Here is a 16,745-nt window from a genome sequence, read left to right as displayed (position 1 = left end):
CTCCAACTACTATAGCACACAGTTAATCAAGTAAATCAATAAGATGGGGGAAAACTTTTCCAAGGATACATAGTGGGGTGGTGTCGCTACTATGGCCTATTTATTGCCTTACCTCCTCATGCCATTTGCACCCACTGTATATAGACTTTCTTTTTTTCTATTGTGTTATTGACTGTACGCTTGTTTATTCTGTGTTGTTGTTTGTGTCACACTGCTTTGCTTTATCTTGGCCAGGTCGCAGTTGTAAATGAGAACTTGTTCTCAACTGGCTTACCTGGTTAAATAAAGGTGAAATAAAAAAAATAAAAACATTAATGCAGACACACCGATAGGCAACATACTCTCATGAGTTATCAGTAAAAAACAGTAACTGAAGAAAGTAGCCTGAGACACTTTGCAGATCAAATGTCTGCGGCTGCCATCCCAGACAACATATGCAACAATATCGTGAAGAGGACAAATAGACAAAACATTCTGAATATCCATGTCCTTGCACAGAGAAGAATCACAGTAGTGTAAAAATATTATTTGTTAGTGAGGTATGTTGATCAGAATTCACCTGATTACAACTCTCAGAAATGTACTAGACACCCTTTCCAGTGAGGGAGGGAGGGAGGAATGGACGAGGGGGTGGGGAGTATTGGGGACTGATGGTGCTATAATTGGCTTGCTGCCAGCTAGTCGTAAGCTTTCTGTTTTCACCTGATCAAGGTTTATCTAGAACTCTAAACCGTAATCTCTGTCCCACGTCAAAACCAATGAGCAGTTTAATGGTTAAATGTCTTGCTCAAGGGCCAGATGTGGTTTTAGTACAAATTGGGAATTCAAACTGTCAACCCTCAGGTTGCTGTCCCACCTCTCTAACCTACCTGCTGTTCGTTATATGGCACTCCTTTTTTGTTCCATGCAAGCTACATCTTGATACCAGTAGGTTAATTTAGACCTGAATGTGCACTGTTCAAATTAAGTGCTTTGTAATTCCCAAAATAGTGGCAACTGAGCTGCCACCAACTTGAAGGAGACAAAGCTTTATTGAAACACATCATCCTGAAATGTTTTGAAACATGACATGGTGTATTTTAACACCACTTAATCAAAAGTAGTGAAACACCTTGCTAGGAACTGAGAGCCCTACTGAATAAGGTTGTAAACATAATTTGGTGTTTTGAGTTGTGTCCAGCGCAAAATTAGATCACTTCATTTTATGTATTTAATAATTTGCCATTTTGGCAGGCATTGTCAAGCACAGTGTTCACATCACCATTCGTAACTGGAAGTTGAACAGCATGAATTGAGAATTCTGCACTCGCATCTTCCATTGACTAACATGAGTGTGGAAATGGGTGCTGTCCTCAATGAACGTCAATTTGTCTAACGGTTTTGATATCCGCTCATCATAATCCATTACACCTCATGGCACAACAAGCTAAATACTAATATGAAAATATACTTTTCTTTCATCGAACTTGTATACAACATTGTGTGAAATAATTATGAAGTAAAAAAAAATTGAATTACCCACAATCATAGTCAAGCGGCAAGATAGAAAATGCAAGCTGATTAAAACCACTTCCAATGAGTTCAGTCACTAAATGTTCTCTCTGGTAATCCTCATGAAAGACACTTACATTTTGAGCAACACATTAAATTGTATTTAATCTTACATTATTTTGGTCAAATTCAATTAACAAATCATTTAAACGACTGCATAATTATATATATATATATATTGGGGTTATTTTTACACTTTATTGAGACAGTTATGAAATGACAGAGGGGATACCGAAAAGTGTGAGAAAAAGATTGAAGGGTTGGATCAGGGAATTTAACCCCAGTCTTCGGTGGGGAGAGGGGTGTCTTAGTGTTACTGCTAGACTATAGACTCTGCATGACTTGCATACATTTTTTTGGGGGGGGGGGGTCAATTTCAATTCACCCCAGAATCATTTCTTACAGTGTGGCTGTGTTGTTGAGTGGATAAAATTCCAACGAAATGTACAATCTTACTGCCCCTCCTGTTTCTAATCTGTCTAAATAAAGCATTGAAAAAATAAAGATGGATTTCCACAAAAAATATTATTCATAGTCCCTTATCATCAATCAATATATAAGCTATAAACCATGTCCATTTCTAAACCATTGATTGTATGAGAAACACAGTTTTTGTGTTTTGGTGCTGCCTTTTACATGCACTGAAAGTCCAACATGTTTTTTTTGCTCAGCACTCTCTTAAAAAGACCAATATTAAGGTTGAACAACCACTTTAGGTGTTTCAGAGTACTTCATTTTGGTTTTAAAACACATTCGGTGTACTACAACACTTACATTGGGTTTACATTCAAACACCCTCCAAACACCAAATCTCAGTTTACGTGCATTACTTTTCATGGTTTCATTACACAATCATGGTGTTTTGAGACTTTCTAATTTTACAGTGTGACTTGTAAATGTAAGATTGAAAAATGTGTTGAAACGTAAACAGTCTTTCACAGTGCTCAGTGTGCTAGAGCTTCCCTGTACTGTAGACAGGTATACAACAAGAGCAAAGCTCTCTATGTTGGCTCTCTATGTTTGCTTAGAATCTATAATGAATTAATTCATTGGTTGATGGATTAGCACTAAACAATAATGAATTGTTAAAGTGGAGATTCCAAACATTGTGGAGGTGAGTGCCACTGCCCAGTCAGCTTCTTCCTTCTACCACTGTTCATCACATCCCCTTCCCCCCTAGGTTATGTTCGGAGGAAGGTTAATGTCCATCAGGGATTAATAGGAACTGGATAAGGCAGTTACCACCTCATAAGAGCAGCCAATACAGCCTAGCTTAAATCATTGATATACATTACAAACTCCAGAAGTATGGCAATGCTTTCTATCCTAGCACTGTTCCCACCAACAAAGAATTGCTATAAGTTCAATTCTTCTTCTAAATTGTATTCTTTCTCACTGGCTCTTTAAGATGGATTACTGCGCCCAACAAAGTAAGGTCACTTCTGGCAGGTCATGGTCACGGGGGCAGCTTAATCCTAAAGTTTATTCATCCACCTACAAGATCAGGAAGTTCCGCAGGAGAAGCTTGTTCCTGACATCAGTTATAAGTGGTTTATGGTCATATAAAAGGGAGCCTTTCAGCATCATAGTTCACATCTAAGGGACGGACAGGTAGTGGTCTGAGTCAGAGAGGAGCCAAGATGGGAAAGGACTTCCATCTGTACGAGAACATCTCTAAGGTCAGCCCATTTGAGGGGCCACAGTATCACCTGGCCCCAATATGGGCTTTCTACCTGCAGACTGCTTTCATGGGCTTTGTGTTCTTTGCTGGAACACCCCTAAACTTTATAATTCTCTTGGTGACAGTGAAGTACAAGAAGCTGAGACAACCGCTGAACTACATCCTGGTCAACGTCTCGTTAGCAGGTTTCATCTTTGTGACGTTTTCTGTGAGTCAAGTGTTTGTTTCTAGCGCGAGAGGATACTACTTCCTGGGTTACACCTTGTGTGCAATGGAAGCTTGCATGGGTTCAATAGCAGGTAAATTCAAACATCATCATAAGAACAACAACAAAAAAACGTACTTTAACGATTCATTTTACTCTTCTGATTATTTGCATGCAAACTTGTTCTTGTGTTCGATGTCTTTGATATCTCCTAACATGGTGATGGCTTCTTCTCTCTTCCTCAGGGTTGGTGTCAGCTTGGTCCCTGGCTGTCCTTGCCTTTGAGAGATATGTGGTCATCTGCAAACCCTTCGGCACCTTCAAATTTGACAACAACCAGGCTCTGGCGGCTGTCGGCTTCACCTGGGTCATGGGGATCGGATGTGCCACCCCACCGTTCTTCGGCTGGAGCAGGTACTGATCCACAGCCTCTCACAAACACTTTGATCTTGTACTGTGTTATAGTCTGGATTAATAAATACTCTTTGTATTTGGCTACTATATTGCACACACAGGGAATGGGGAAAATGGAAAATATCCAAAAATTAGTTAAAAGTACATGTATATGTCTTGCTGTACGTGTAAGGTTCTGAGCAGCAATTAATGTCACTAATTGGCTTCAACGTTTGCATCGCTCGCTGCTTTTCAAGATAGATAAGTCACTGATTGATATAGGCAAGGAGGAAACCCTGCAGAGAGACAATGTGTGGGGCTTTAGTAGAAGTAACTTGGGTTTGTTTTACAGGTATATCCCTGAGGGTCTGGGCTGCTCCTGTGGACCTGACTGGTACACAAACAACGAGGAGTACCACTGTGCCAGCTACACCAAATTCCTTATTGTTACCTGTTTCCTCATGCCCATGTCCATCATCTTCTTCTCCTACTCCCAGCTGCTGGGAGCACTACGGGCTGTGAGTACAATGCTTTCTGGGTAAAAAAAAAGAAGAAAACAAAGTATAGTAAAGTCATGATTTGGAACCCAGATGTGACCAGCTTGTCCGGTGTGTGCGCGTGTGTGTGTGTGTAGGTGGCAGCTGCGCAGGCTGAGTCAGCTTCCACCCAGAAGGCAGAAAAGGAAGTATCCAGGATGGTGATTGTGATGGTGTGCTCCTTCATTCTGTGTTACGGCCCCTACGCCTTGGCAGGCTTGTACTTCGCCTATACAACAAGCGATGACAAAGACTACCGACTGGTCACCATCCCTGCTTTCTTCTCTAAAAGCTCCTGTGTATACAATCCTCTTATTTATGCCTTCATGAACAAACAGGTGAGTCTATAACCCCCAAATGCCTAGACACACACACTCAGTCATTGAAATGAAGCACATCAGAGGTGAGTCAGAACAGGACACACAACCTTATCATGTTCACTGTCTGTCATATACATCTACTTCTCCCTCAGTTTAACGCCTGCATCATGGAGACTGTGTTCGGAAAGCAGATTGAGGAGACTTCAGTTTCAGCCTCCAAGACTGAGGTCTCCACAGCATAAACTGTGACGCCGGTCTCAGTCCATCAGGAGCCCATCCCCAACAGCCAAGACCTGACCACCCCTTACCTCCGCTGCTTCATACCAGGAAGGTCCTACCGTCAGAGAACTTTTCCCAAACTCCATAGTATTATTCTTATCATAATCAGTGTGCGATTTGTATAGGGTTTGTGGTGGTATTGTTGCCCATTTTATTTCTTATTCAAATGGAAACACCCCTTAGCACACCATGAGAGCCAAAAAGAAGGGGGTTATTTTCTCCTGCGCTCTTTCTTTCTCTCTTCCTCCTATCCACCTCTCTCTCTCTCTCTCTCTCTCGCCTCTCCCTTTCCTCTCCCCCACAAATCGCACCCTGTTTAAGACAGTAATGAATCATGTACATTTAATTCTGAATATTGACCGAACTTGTCTGATGATGGCATATATTAGCTTACCAAAGCTGCAGTCTAAAAATAGCAATGCATGAAAAAAATGAAGAAAAAAATGATTTTAGCACTTTTATTTTTGTATCTCCGGAATGGGGGGGGTCTTGGGGTGGATTTAATAAACCATCTAAGGTTCCCTAACACTTGATTGAAAATGTGAGCTCAGGGCAAATAGGGTTTACTGAATCTACTCCTTGATGAAATACTCAACATGTTGATTTATTGTAACATATCTAAGGTAAATAAAGATTTATATTGTATTACGATGCACTTTTATAACAGTGGTGGACAGTGTTTTATTTCAACCACGCTCACCATTTATTGGATGTCTTAACAAAATCATTAACACAAACACAACCAGACATACAAACTGTTAAAAGAAGATGTGCTTTGAGGCTCAAACCTGAACAAATAAGTTTACTCAATTAGTTTTTTTTATTGAGAAATGGGCTGTGGAATCAAAAGTACAGTATTTCATCCAAAATATGAATGTCCATACATTCTGTACATAAATTCAGAAAATAAACACTTGCTGAGTATGTAAATACTTAATCTTAATTTAATTTTGAGCAAGCGTAATTCAGTAAACAACGCTGCAATGCACCAACCTTTCAGTTCAGCATGCCCCATAGGATGGAAGTACAACCGCTCTTATTTCTAACCAACAGAACAACAGATGCGATCTCACACTTGTGCTGCTACTCAATAGTCCAAAATGGTTTCCTTTTCTTGTTTCACATTGGTCATCAAACATATTTCTTCCACCTATCATTTGTTTCTAGACCAATGCAAGGAGAGGAAACCACTGTAGACTGTTGCGAGGCAGTGATTGACAGCAGAGAAGGCTACAGAAGCAGTGATGAACTGCTAATAATAACGGGCCTAATCATGTAATAACGGCCCTAGTCATGAAAGACAAATACAGTACATATGAAGAAAAGGGGGTCAAAGAGAGTGTTTATGGAGAAACAGAGCAGGGTGAGGGATGATTTCACTGTAGTGGACTCACGTTCCCATGACCCTCGGATTCACTGATATTTAGTGTCAGTTTCATTGGTTGAGCTCCCAAAAGACTACTCAGAGAAGGCACACACTGGGTAAAAGGAAATGTAGGAGGCTAACGTTGGGTAGCATCTCTCATCTACTAACTATACTAAGAAATGACGGGCTATCACTACAATCAGTGTCATTCAAAACATGACTGTAAAAAACACCAAATCATTCCCACATATGAAGGGTTTGGTGGAAGAATTATAAATGATTACAACTCCAAAAGGAGTATTCAGTGCTATCATCATATTTCAAACCAAGGCAAAAACAATGACCAATCTAAACTACCTATGTACGTAACAGAACAATAAAATGAAGTGTTGGGATGGGAAGTCAGTATATATAAAACACACATAACTATTAGGTGCTATCAACCACAAACTAATTGGAGACAATGTATGAATAGGTTTCGTACAAAATAAAAATCAAACCAAGTTTAAAACTGTTTTATCTAGCTAGAACTAAATCGTCTAAAACTCCTCGTGCCGTACCAGCGCCTCGCCAAAGTCAGTTGCTTGACTTCCTACAAACAGGTCGTACTTGTTCAGGATTTCTTCCTTGCTGAGCTTTCCATCCTGAAATCAAAACAAAAAGGATATTCAGTCAACAGAATGCTTAAACAGACACAGACATTGTGAGTGGAAGAAAGAAAGGGGGAGAAAGAGAGAATGAAAACCAATAGAGAGAGAGAGAGAGAGAGAGAGGGGAGAGAAAGAGAGAGAGAAAACCAGAGAGAGAGAGAGAGAGAGAGAGAGAGAGAGAGAGAGAGAGAGAGAGAGAGAGAGAGAGAGAGAGAGAGAGAGAGAGAGAGAGAGAGAGAGAGAGAGAGAGAGAGAGCGATTGTCTCACTTTGTTTGAGTCCGACTCGTAGACGAGGTGTTTGGCCTCGGCCTCTGCGTGGTCGTAGTCTGAAGGAAGGATCCAGTCCATAGTCTCCTCCCGATCCATCTTCCCGTCTTTGTTCTTGTCCCGGAACTCTGAGAATTGCTCGCGCTCCGTCGCAACCCAGTCTGGCTCCTCCATCTCATCTTCATGGTTGTACATGTCACCTAGGAAACGAAGGAGAGGGGGAGGTAGAAACATCAATATTGTACATCTATTGAATGGGGACCTCAGAATGAAGTGACTACACACTGAGTACACCAAACATTAGGAACACCTTCTGCAACGCTTCCCACAGTTGTATTAAGTTGGCTGTATGTCCTTTGGGTGGTGGACCACTACTGATACACACAGGAAACTGTTAAGCGTGAAAAACCCAGCAGTGTTGCAGTTCTTAAAACAAACCGGAGCGCCTGGCACCTACTACCATACCCTGTTCAAAGGCACATACATCTTTTGTCTTTCCCATTCACCCTCTGAATGGCACACATACACAATCCATGTCTCAATTGTCTCAAGGCTTATAAATCCTTCTTTAACCTGTCTCCTCCCCTTCATTTACACTGAGTTAAGTGGATTTAACAAGTGCCATCAATAAGGCCTAGTCACTTTACCCTGCCTTCATGTACATATCTACTTCAAGTACCTTGTACCTCTGCACATTGATCAGGTACTGGTACTCCCCGTATATAGCTCCATTCTTGTGTATTCTATTGTGTTAGTTACCATTACATTTTTCCTAATATTTTTTAAAACTCTGCATCATTGGGAAAGGTTCGTAAAGCAAGCATTTCACTGTAAAGTCTACACCAGTTGTAGTCGGCACATGTGATAAATAACATTTGATTTAAGGGATCATAGCTTTCCCCTGGATTCACCTGGTCAGTCTGTGTCATGGAAAGAGCAGGTGTTCATAATGTTTTGTATACTCACAGTCTGTCCACTTCAGTCCTTACCTATGTATTCATTCAGGTCAATGAAACCATCACCATTCTTATCAATGTCCTCCATGGTTTCCTGTGGGGTAAGCAAGGAGAAAGAGGAGGATGGTTAGGGAGCCGACCGGTGAACGCTGGTCCTGTGTTTCATTTTTTACAAAAACCTTTTAATCTAACGAACACAGAGAATGAAACACACATACCAGCACCACTATGCCCTTCATGTGGTCGTACTCCTCTGGGTGTAGGAAGGCGGTGAACTCCTCTTTGTTGGCGATCTGGTCTCCGTTCTGGTCGGCCATTTTGAAACGCCTCTCGTCCCTTGCCATCATGTGCTGGTAGTTGTAGCCATCATCTGGTTCCGGGTCATCTGTGGGGTCAAAGGGAAGTGGCTATGATCTCTAGTTAATCACACGTGATACACCCTGACCTGAATTGATACGGTAAATCAACCAATCAGTGAAACTAATACTAAAGGCCCTGCAATTATCCAACCAATCATAACCAACACATTTATGTTTTGGACCAATTGCATTTCCCGGGCTCATGCTCATGCATGCTCACGTCATGCCCTTCTTACCCAGATAGGTACCATAAGTTACGTTCCTGTATTCCTCCCAGGAGATCATGCCGTCATTGTTGACATCAAAGTCCTTCCATTGGCGGTCCACGTTCTCATAGATGTACTTCTTCTGAGCCTTCTTAATCCAAGCTCTCAGCTCCACCTCAGTGACAAAACCATCACTGTCCCCATCAATCTTCTCTACAATCACACTGTATCAGAAAGGGGAAGAGCAAGAGAAAGAGACTGTTAAAAAATGAAAAATGTAGTTCAAAAGAGGACAAACTATATTTACTATACCAATATAATAACAGTCAACACCAAGATCTAGTACAGTCTACGTGAAATTGACAGCCTGTTCTTTGAATCTGATAATGGGAAAGGGGGAATTCTACCTCCTCTCCATTTACTGGCAAACAAGTCTATACGTTGATGAACTTTTACTGAAAAGAGGACATACTTCCTTGTATGAGTGACAGCATTAGTTTTACATTGCAATAAGTACTTTTACATTTATATTACTCTGCCACGTTAACATACAGGTAACTTGTAGGTAGCAAACTACATGAACAGTCTCTGATTGGCTCCTCAACTAGGGCTATGACAGTCTTGGAATTTGAGGTAACGGTAATTGGCAAGGCCAATGTACACGGTCACCGACATAACCGTTCAAGGGATAAGCGGTCAAAAAAGGAGAGATCACAACTCTGTTTGTACATTTGTTTACATGGATATGCTTCTTAATAAAATCCTACTTGAAACAAGCCATTACACATTGTTATTATCATGGCATTTCATTATTATTATTATTCAGGTTATTACTTATAAATATTAATCAACAAATTAAGAAACGAATGATTCTGTCTCTTCTGCTACGAAGAGGCAGAATCATTCGATCACTTCTTTTGGTATTGCAGCTATGTAGCTTGTTTCTGGTCACAGGTTCAGGAATGGCTGAAAAATCACATTTATCCGAAATGAATCCTACAAATAGTACTGTTGGGAGATTTGGAAAGCCATAGTCAAACAATCAACAACATAATAATACTTTCAGTAAAAATATGTATCTTCAATTTACAATCTGTAGATGCTATGCAAGTAGAAAGAATTTCAGAATTCTAGGGGCGCCACCTGGGCGAGCCTGACGAGCCGGCCGAGGCATGAGCGCTGGACAAGCCGGATGAAGCGTAGAAGGTGTGAGGAGGTGTGATGGTGTGGGGGTGCTTTGCTGGTGACACTGTCTGTGATTTATTTAGAATTCAAGGCACACTTAACCAGCATGCCTACCACAGCATTCTGCAGCGAATTAAACCCTCAAGTTAGGGGAGGGTTTGGCCGGCAGGGATGTCCTTGTCCCATCGTGCAATAATGACTCCTGTGGCGGGCTGGGCGCAGTGCATGCTGACACGGTCGCCAGGTGTAACAGTGTTTCCTCTGACACATTGGTGCAGCTGGCTTCTGGGTTAAGTGGGCATTGTGTCAAGAAGCAGTGTGGCTTGGTTTGGTTGTTTTTCGGAGGACGCATGGCTCTCGATCTTCGACTCTCCGTACGGGAGTGGCAGCGATGAGACAAGACTTTAACTACCAATTGGATACCTCAAAACATACAGTCCAACGTTTGTAGAACAACTAAAGATACATAAATAACTCAAAATTAAGCATTTAGGAATACCTATTTCTTTGTTAACCACTCAACACAGAATAACCGCATGTGCGCGCACTCCCTCAAATCGTTTGGAGAAAATATCCTTTCTATTTTATTCAGTTTTGTTCACAATGTATTCTTCATACTATAAAATAATGCCACGGAATGCTAAGCAAATCTTTTCTGCATATGAACTAGTGTAGCCCTCAGCCATTTGGCATAGCCATATCAGGGCCTAACATAAGGACATGATATGCTATTCTGTTATTCTGAAATAGACTACATTTTCTTCATATCATGCTTCTTTAGACCTGTCTAAAAAAAAGAATGGATTTATTAGACTTTTTAAAATGTAGATGTTCCAAAGGTCTGCATCAGTGGCTTGTAGGCTATGAGTGGAAGCCAGGAGATGCTAAATGTGTTTATGTTAATTAACGGTCAATTACCGTGAGACCGACAGTTATTTGCAGCCCTAGTTCAGATAGGCTACTTTAGGAAACTTTCTGAATGGACATTTTGGCCTATAGAGAGAATCAGCGAACTCACACACGCACACCCCCATAAAAGCATCCATCAATCAAAACCACCAGCGAACTGTATGTCAGACACAAGAGCAAATATTTATCCTTTCACTAAAACATAATAAAAAACCTAGGCCTACCTTAGGCTTTCCTGAGAGTAGGTTGGAAGATAATTAATTGACAATGAAAGTATGAAGGGGACAGCTATGCTATAGAATGAAGATGAAATTGACCATCATTAAAATAGAAACAAATACACGCAACATGTCCATAGCCTATTTATCAGTAACGTTGATTATCGAGGGGGAGAGTGTTGGAAAGATTTTTCAAATACTGTGAGGAACAACTATAATGGACTTCGTTGACTTACTATGTGAGGTGAGGAAAATATGACTTAGAAGCCCAGCTGGGCACTTTCCTACTTTTGACATTTGCGAAAAGCAGGCCAGGTACTTCTGTGCGTGTTCAGGCGCGCGCTCCGTCAACATTAACAGGTCAGAGAAACCAGACACATGCTCATTGCTCACATGGAGCGCGTAAATGATGATATGAAATAAACCAAACCTTGTTTATCACAAGTGTAGCGGGTTTTGAACTGTGCAAACAACGAGAATGAGAACGGTAAATTACTGTAATTAATACATGCATTAACAGAAATGAATGTAACCAGATGACAGGAATTAATGGTAAATTTCCTGTTTTACAAACAGTATCCTACCACATAGGCATTCCTAAAAGTGCATTGCGAGCCTAGGCTACTATTCTACTTTGCGGGGATAGGAGGACAGCAATTTTTGGGGTCTAGCTTGGGGTAGCATATCAGCCAGAACCGGGCTTGATCAGCGTTGATTTGTTTATAACTTAAAAAAAGATCCTGTATCAAATTATACCATGCCAGGTTGGAGAGGCTCAGCGAATTGTCCATTTGACACAACATTAGCGCATTATAGGCCTCAGAGCCAGAACGACCTTGCCGACAGCTGTTGAATGATTAATGAATAGTCAGAAAAAACTAAACTTTCTTTTTAAGGAAGACAGATTTATTTACTAGCAAGCAACGAAAACGTGTATTGTATAAAAGAAAGTCCACACATCACACAATGTTTTAACTGAAGTGCCATAGCCTATAGCACTCTACATCCCGCTCTACAAGCAATTAGCTGCTCAAGCAAAGGAAAGCTGTAAAGAGGAGGAGATGTAGAAAGTTTAATAGACAAATTAAGTTAACAAAACATTTGCTTATAATCATTAGTACACACTCCCACTATTAGGTCAAGTTTATCTACATGAAAATAATATTAATACCATTTTTTAAATCCTAAAATTAATGTAGGCCTATTTAAACGGTTTTGACGGTTTTATTTTCATGACGCTCTTCATCCATAATCGTCAGTTACACGGTTACGCAATTACCGTCACAGCCCTACCCTCAACTTGATACTATTAATACACAGCCGAGCCGAGGAATGGTGGCCACATTGGACAACTGAGACGCAGCCAGGCAGAGACTTGAGCCTACTCACCCTAGCCTGCGCTTGCTCTCCTCTGGGCTGAGGTCGTCAAAAGATTTGGCCTCCTTCTGTCCCAGGAAGGCATCGTGGTCGTAGTCGAAGCCCTGAGCATCGTCGTGCTCGCGGCTGCTGAGAGGTGCATCGTGGTGAATGCGTTCCTTTTTCTCGGTGGGTTTACTGGTGGCATAGACCACGCAGAGGGCAAAGCACATGAGCAACGGCCTGATCTCCATCCTATGAGAGAGAGCGAGAGAGAGCAAGAGCGCGAGAGAGAGAGAGAGAGCGCAAGAGAGAGAGAGCAAGAGAGAGAGAGAGCGAGAGAGAGAGAGAGCAAGATTAAAGACACCTCCTCCAGAGTGTTAACATCACATCTGCTGCTCATTAGGGCTGTTCCAAGTCTTTCAGAATGTAAACATGTCTAGCTTTGCTTCGTTGACAGGCTCTTTGACATTATGGTGTTCCAGTACTTGTTTCACATATTCAACTGTTGGTTGTTTATTAAACTGTTGCTGCTGGCAGCATGCCAGCATAGACTTGTGATAGGACATTTAAAATGGAAGAAAAGAGATAGTCCTGTAGACAGGATAGGACAGATGAGTCAGGCAGGAAAGCAAAATACATGTCTGCAGGGCATTCATAATGTCATGATGTGGTATTTGTAACATTGAGGTTTTATATAGTTAACAGTACTTGAATGCAGATCAGGGGAACACAATATCAAAATTGCTCACTATAACGGTAAAGTGGAAAGAATGTAGCGTTTGGCTTTCTGAACACAAATATTGGCACAGATTGTTAACATACATGTATCAACGTATACACCATTCACACACGGAATACACTGTTTATTTAATATGTCACATTTCGCTACATTACCAAATGTGGAACAATAAAACAGAATTGTTGACTGTAATGTAAGATATTTTGTCTTCAGTCACTTCATCATAATAAGATCGCCTGCTAGCCGCTAGCTCTCTTGTCAGACTATTGGAATGTGCCTGAATATGCATATCCTACCGTTTAGGGTTAGCTGATCATACAAAGTAACACTATCAATATTAGCTTGTAAGAGAAGTAATATCATTGTATTACCTACCTACCTGCCTGCCTGATGATTCCAGACACAATATCTACACTATCTCTGTTTCACAAGCCAACAGTTTAATAAACACACCCTAGCATCGTCCTCCTTCCTTCTTAAAGGAGATCCAATGAGATTACAAATATGAGCCTTTACGAGCTTTGATTGGTCCACTTCAGCAAAAAGGCACATTTGGACGATGACCTAAAGTTCAATAATAAAACGTTTATTCATCGCATTCGAGTTTGATTGGCTTACACGAAAAGCGTTGTAGTGTTTGAACCAATCGTGTTTAAGAGAATGTATTTACGTTGAGTAAAATCTTCGCTGTGGTCCTTTTGTCTGAAACCTCATCCTGGGCACCTGATTGGCTACTAATTGCCACGTCCCCAAATTTGAGTAAATCTTTCTAGAACTGTTATCAGCCGCTGAAGTTTACATGGACATGTTTTGCAGTTGCTGTTGAACATTGGATAAAATATAAATATATGTAAAGTTAACATGTTCTTCTGCGTTTCAGTCCATCTATCATCAGTCTTGAGTGGACCTGACAACTTTAACTAGCTAGCTTCAGTGTCTTGAACAAGACCTAAACGTATGCAGCTGATTAAGTATTACATTTATGGGGAGATGGATATGGTATAAAATAAAATAAAGAAATTAATTTACAGTATAATAAATGTTGTTTAACATTTGGGTTTGAATTTTTCTGGGATTAGATGTCGCCCTAACATGAATTGTTATTTTTTTCCCGCTATTTCACTGTCAATGGAGGTAGGCTAAACTCACTTTTGCATGAATGGATGTGCAACATTGACTGAAAAATCGAATAAAAGTTTATTGGTCGAGTACACAGTTGAGCAGATGTTATAGCAGGTGCAGCTAAATGCTTGTTACTAGCTCATAACAATGCAGTAAAATGCCAAACATGTACACAAATAACAATACAAATAAATAAAAAAGATATTGAAATGTCGGAACAAATCCAATTAACCCAAATAGCACTGTAACAGTAATCCAAATGCAATCTATATATATATATATATACACCGGATAAATGTACACATTATATACTAAGAATGATACAGTATGTACAGCAGTAGATAAATTAGAGTGAGCTATGTCAAGAATCTATATATATTAATCTATAAATATGCAGTGTGTATAAACAGTGTAACTAAAATGCTATGTCCAGTAGTAGAAATAATAGATTAAGCTATGTCGAGAAAATAGTGCTTAAATACATTCCACAGGGATGCTGGCTCATGTTGACTCTAATGCTTCCCACCGTTGTGTCAAGTTTTCTGTTTTTTATTGAACCTTTAGGCAAGTCAGTTAAGAACAAATTCTTATTTACAATGACGGCCTACACCAGCCAAACCCAGACGATGCAGCGCCAATTGTGCGCCGCCATATGGGACTCCCAATCACTGCAAGTTGTGAAACAGCCCCGTTATACAAGCGGGAAACGGTTCTTGACACAAACCGGTGCGCCTGGCACCTACTACACTGAACAAAAATATAAACGCAAGATGTAAAGTGTTGGTCCAATGTTTCATGAGTTGAAATAAAAAATTCCAGAAATGTTTCATACACACAAAAAAGCTTATTTCTCTGAAATGTTGTGCACAAATTTGTTTACATCCCTGTTAGTGAGCATTTCTCCTTGGTCAAGATAATCCATCCACCTGAAAGGTGTGGCATATCAATAAAATGATTAAACAGCATGATCATTACACATGTGCACCTTGTGCTGGGGACAATAGAAAAGCCACTGTAAAATGTGCAGTTTTGTCACACAACACAATGCCACAGATGTCTCAAGTTTTGAGGGAGCTTGCAATTGGTATGCTGACCACAAGAATGTCCACCAGAGCTGTTGCCAGATAATTAAATGTTTAGTTCTCTACCATAACATTGTTTTGGGGAATTTGGTAGTGGGTCCAACCGGACTCACAACTGCAGACCATGTACTCCCAGTCATGTGAAATCCATAGATAAGGGCCTAATGAATTTATTACAAATGACTGATTTCCTTATATGAACTAGTAACTCAGTCAAATCTTTGAAATTGTTGCATGTTGCGTTAATATTTTTGTTGAGTATGGCCTGAAGATAGACGTTGTTTATGAGTTTCTCGGTTCCAGCTTTGATGCCCCTGTACTGTCTCCGTCTTCTAGATGTTAGTGGGGTGAACAGGCTGCTCTTGATGGTGCATCTGTATAAGTTCCTGAGGGTCTTAGGGGCCAAGCCAAATTTCTTCAGCCTCCTGAAGTTGAAGAAGCGCTGTTGCGCCTTCTTCACCAAGCTGTCAGTGTGAAGGGACCATTTCAGGTCCTCAGTGATGTGCACGCAGAGGAACTTGAAGCTTTTGACCATCTCCACTGTGGCTCGCTTCGGTGTGGATGGGGGCGTGCTCTCTCTGCCATTTCCTGTAGTCCATGATCAGCTCCTTCATTTTATTGACATTGAGAAAGAGGTTATTTTCCTGGCACCAATCCACCAGGGCTCTCACCTCCTCCCTGTAGGCCAGGGTTCCCCAACAGGCAGCCCGCAGGCCAAATTGGGCCCGCAGGTGAATATATTTAGCTCCCTAAGTTATCTCTATCTCCAAGTTATCTCTATCTAAAACATCTGGACCGGCAGTGGCGACCCGTCATTCAGGGCCAGTGGGGCAGAGACCGACCTGTTTTGAGCCCCACCTGTTTAGCCAAAAAAATATATAGATACTTTTTTGTGCCTGTTTTGGATGGTATTTTGGCATTAATACGTGTCACATACCAGTTTGCAACCAATGTATATATTTTTTTTAGTTAATAAAGCCACATACAAACATGGTCTCTGTTTTGCTTTTTTGAATAAGGCAGCTCCAAAATGCAGGTGTTTTAGCCTAGCTCGGTGCTTTCCGTGGTGGGACAGCCAGCGGAAAATACAGAGCATAGGGGTTGGTAATGTTCTTTAGTTGCGCCATGATTGCCTCAGTGTTCTGACACTCATGGGGACACTACGTCACCGCAACATCTACGGGGATAGCTCAAATATTCAAGCCCCTTGGGTGCTGCCATAGAGTTAAATCAGAAATGCCCATCCAAGAAGGCTCAAGGTCATTGGCTACAGATAAAATGATATGGAGGTTTTTACATTTAACTAGGCAAGTCAGTTAACAACAAATTCTTGTTTACAATGACAGCCTACCAGGGAACTG

The 16,745-nt window shown here is 40.9% G+C and overlaps 2 protein-coding genes across 8 annotated transcripts; one reads left to right on the top strand and one right to left on the bottom strand.

Moving 5' to 3' along the window:
* Positions 1-2,862: 2,862 nt before the first annotated feature.
* On the top strand, positions 2,863-5,519 carry LOC139565801 (putative violet-sensitive opsin). The gene is made up of 5 exons (XM_071386382.1): positions 2,863-3,531; positions 3,683-3,851; positions 4,183-4,348; positions 4,465-4,704; positions 4,839-5,519. The coding sequence occupies exons 1-5, from the start codon at positions 3,192-3,194 to the stop codon at positions 4,926-4,928; spliced, it is 1,005 nt and encodes a 334-aa protein (XP_071242483.1). The 5' UTR covers positions 2,863-3,191; the 3' UTR covers positions 4,929-5,519.
* Positions 5,520-5,762: 243 nt separating this feature from the next.
* On the bottom strand, positions 5,763-13,687 carry LOC139565800 (calumenin-A). 7 transcript variants are annotated; one of them, XM_071386376.1, is made up of 7 exons: positions 13,560-13,687; positions 12,472-12,693; positions 8,801-8,994; positions 8,424-8,590; positions 8,239-8,299; positions 7,250-7,449; positions 5,763-6,975 (listed from the first exon to the last, which is right to left on the bottom strand). In XM_071386376.1, exons 2-7 carry the CDS (start codon positions 12,690-12,692, stop codon positions 6,871-6,873), a joined length of 948 nt encoding a protein of 315 aa, XP_071242477.1. In that variant the 5' UTR covers position 12,693; positions 13,560-13,687; the 3' UTR covers positions 5,763-6,870. The 7 variants fall into 7 exon arrangements, with proteins under 7 accessions (XP_071242477.1, XP_071242482.1, XP_071242476.1 ...); XM_071386381.1 differs by having other exon boundaries at positions 8,813-8,994; XM_071386375.1 differs by having other exon boundaries at positions 13,556-13,669.
* Positions 13,688-16,745: the final 3,058 nt, after the last annotated feature.

This window comes from Salvelinus alpinus, chromosome 37, assembly GCF_045679555.1.
Source record: "Salvelinus alpinus chromosome 37, SLU_Salpinus.1, whole genome shotgun sequence".
In the NCBI taxonomy this organism is placed as follows: domain Eukaryota; kingdom Metazoa; phylum Chordata; class Actinopteri; order Salmoniformes; family Salmonidae; genus Salvelinus; species Salvelinus alpinus.
The sequence above is the reverse complement of the archived record's forward strand: the minus strand, read 5'-3'. Positions and strand labels throughout refer to the sequence as shown.

Coding starts and splice junctions, on each gene's coding strand:
- LOC139565800 (XM_071386374.1), bottom strand. Junction 8,995..12,471: donor GAGAGCAAGCGCAGGCTAGG/GTGAGTAGGCTC, acceptor TTTCTGATACAG/TGTGATTGTAGAGAAGATTG. Junction 8,591..8,800: donor AACTTATGGTACCTATCTGG/GTAAGAAGGGCA, acceptor TTGACCCCACAG/ATGACCCGGAACCAGATGAT.
- LOC139565801 (XM_071386382.1), top strand. CDS start 3,192: ATGGGAAAGGACTTCCATCTGTACGAGAACATCTCTAAGGTCAGCCCA. Junction 3,852..4,182: donor CCGTTCTTCGGCTGGAGCAG/GTACTGATCCAC, acceptor TTTGTTTTACAG/GTATATCCCTGAGGGTCTGG. Junction 4,349..4,464: donor TGCTGGGAGCACTACGGGCT/GTGAGTACAATG, acceptor GTGTGTGTGTAG/GTGGCAGCTGCGCAGGCTGA.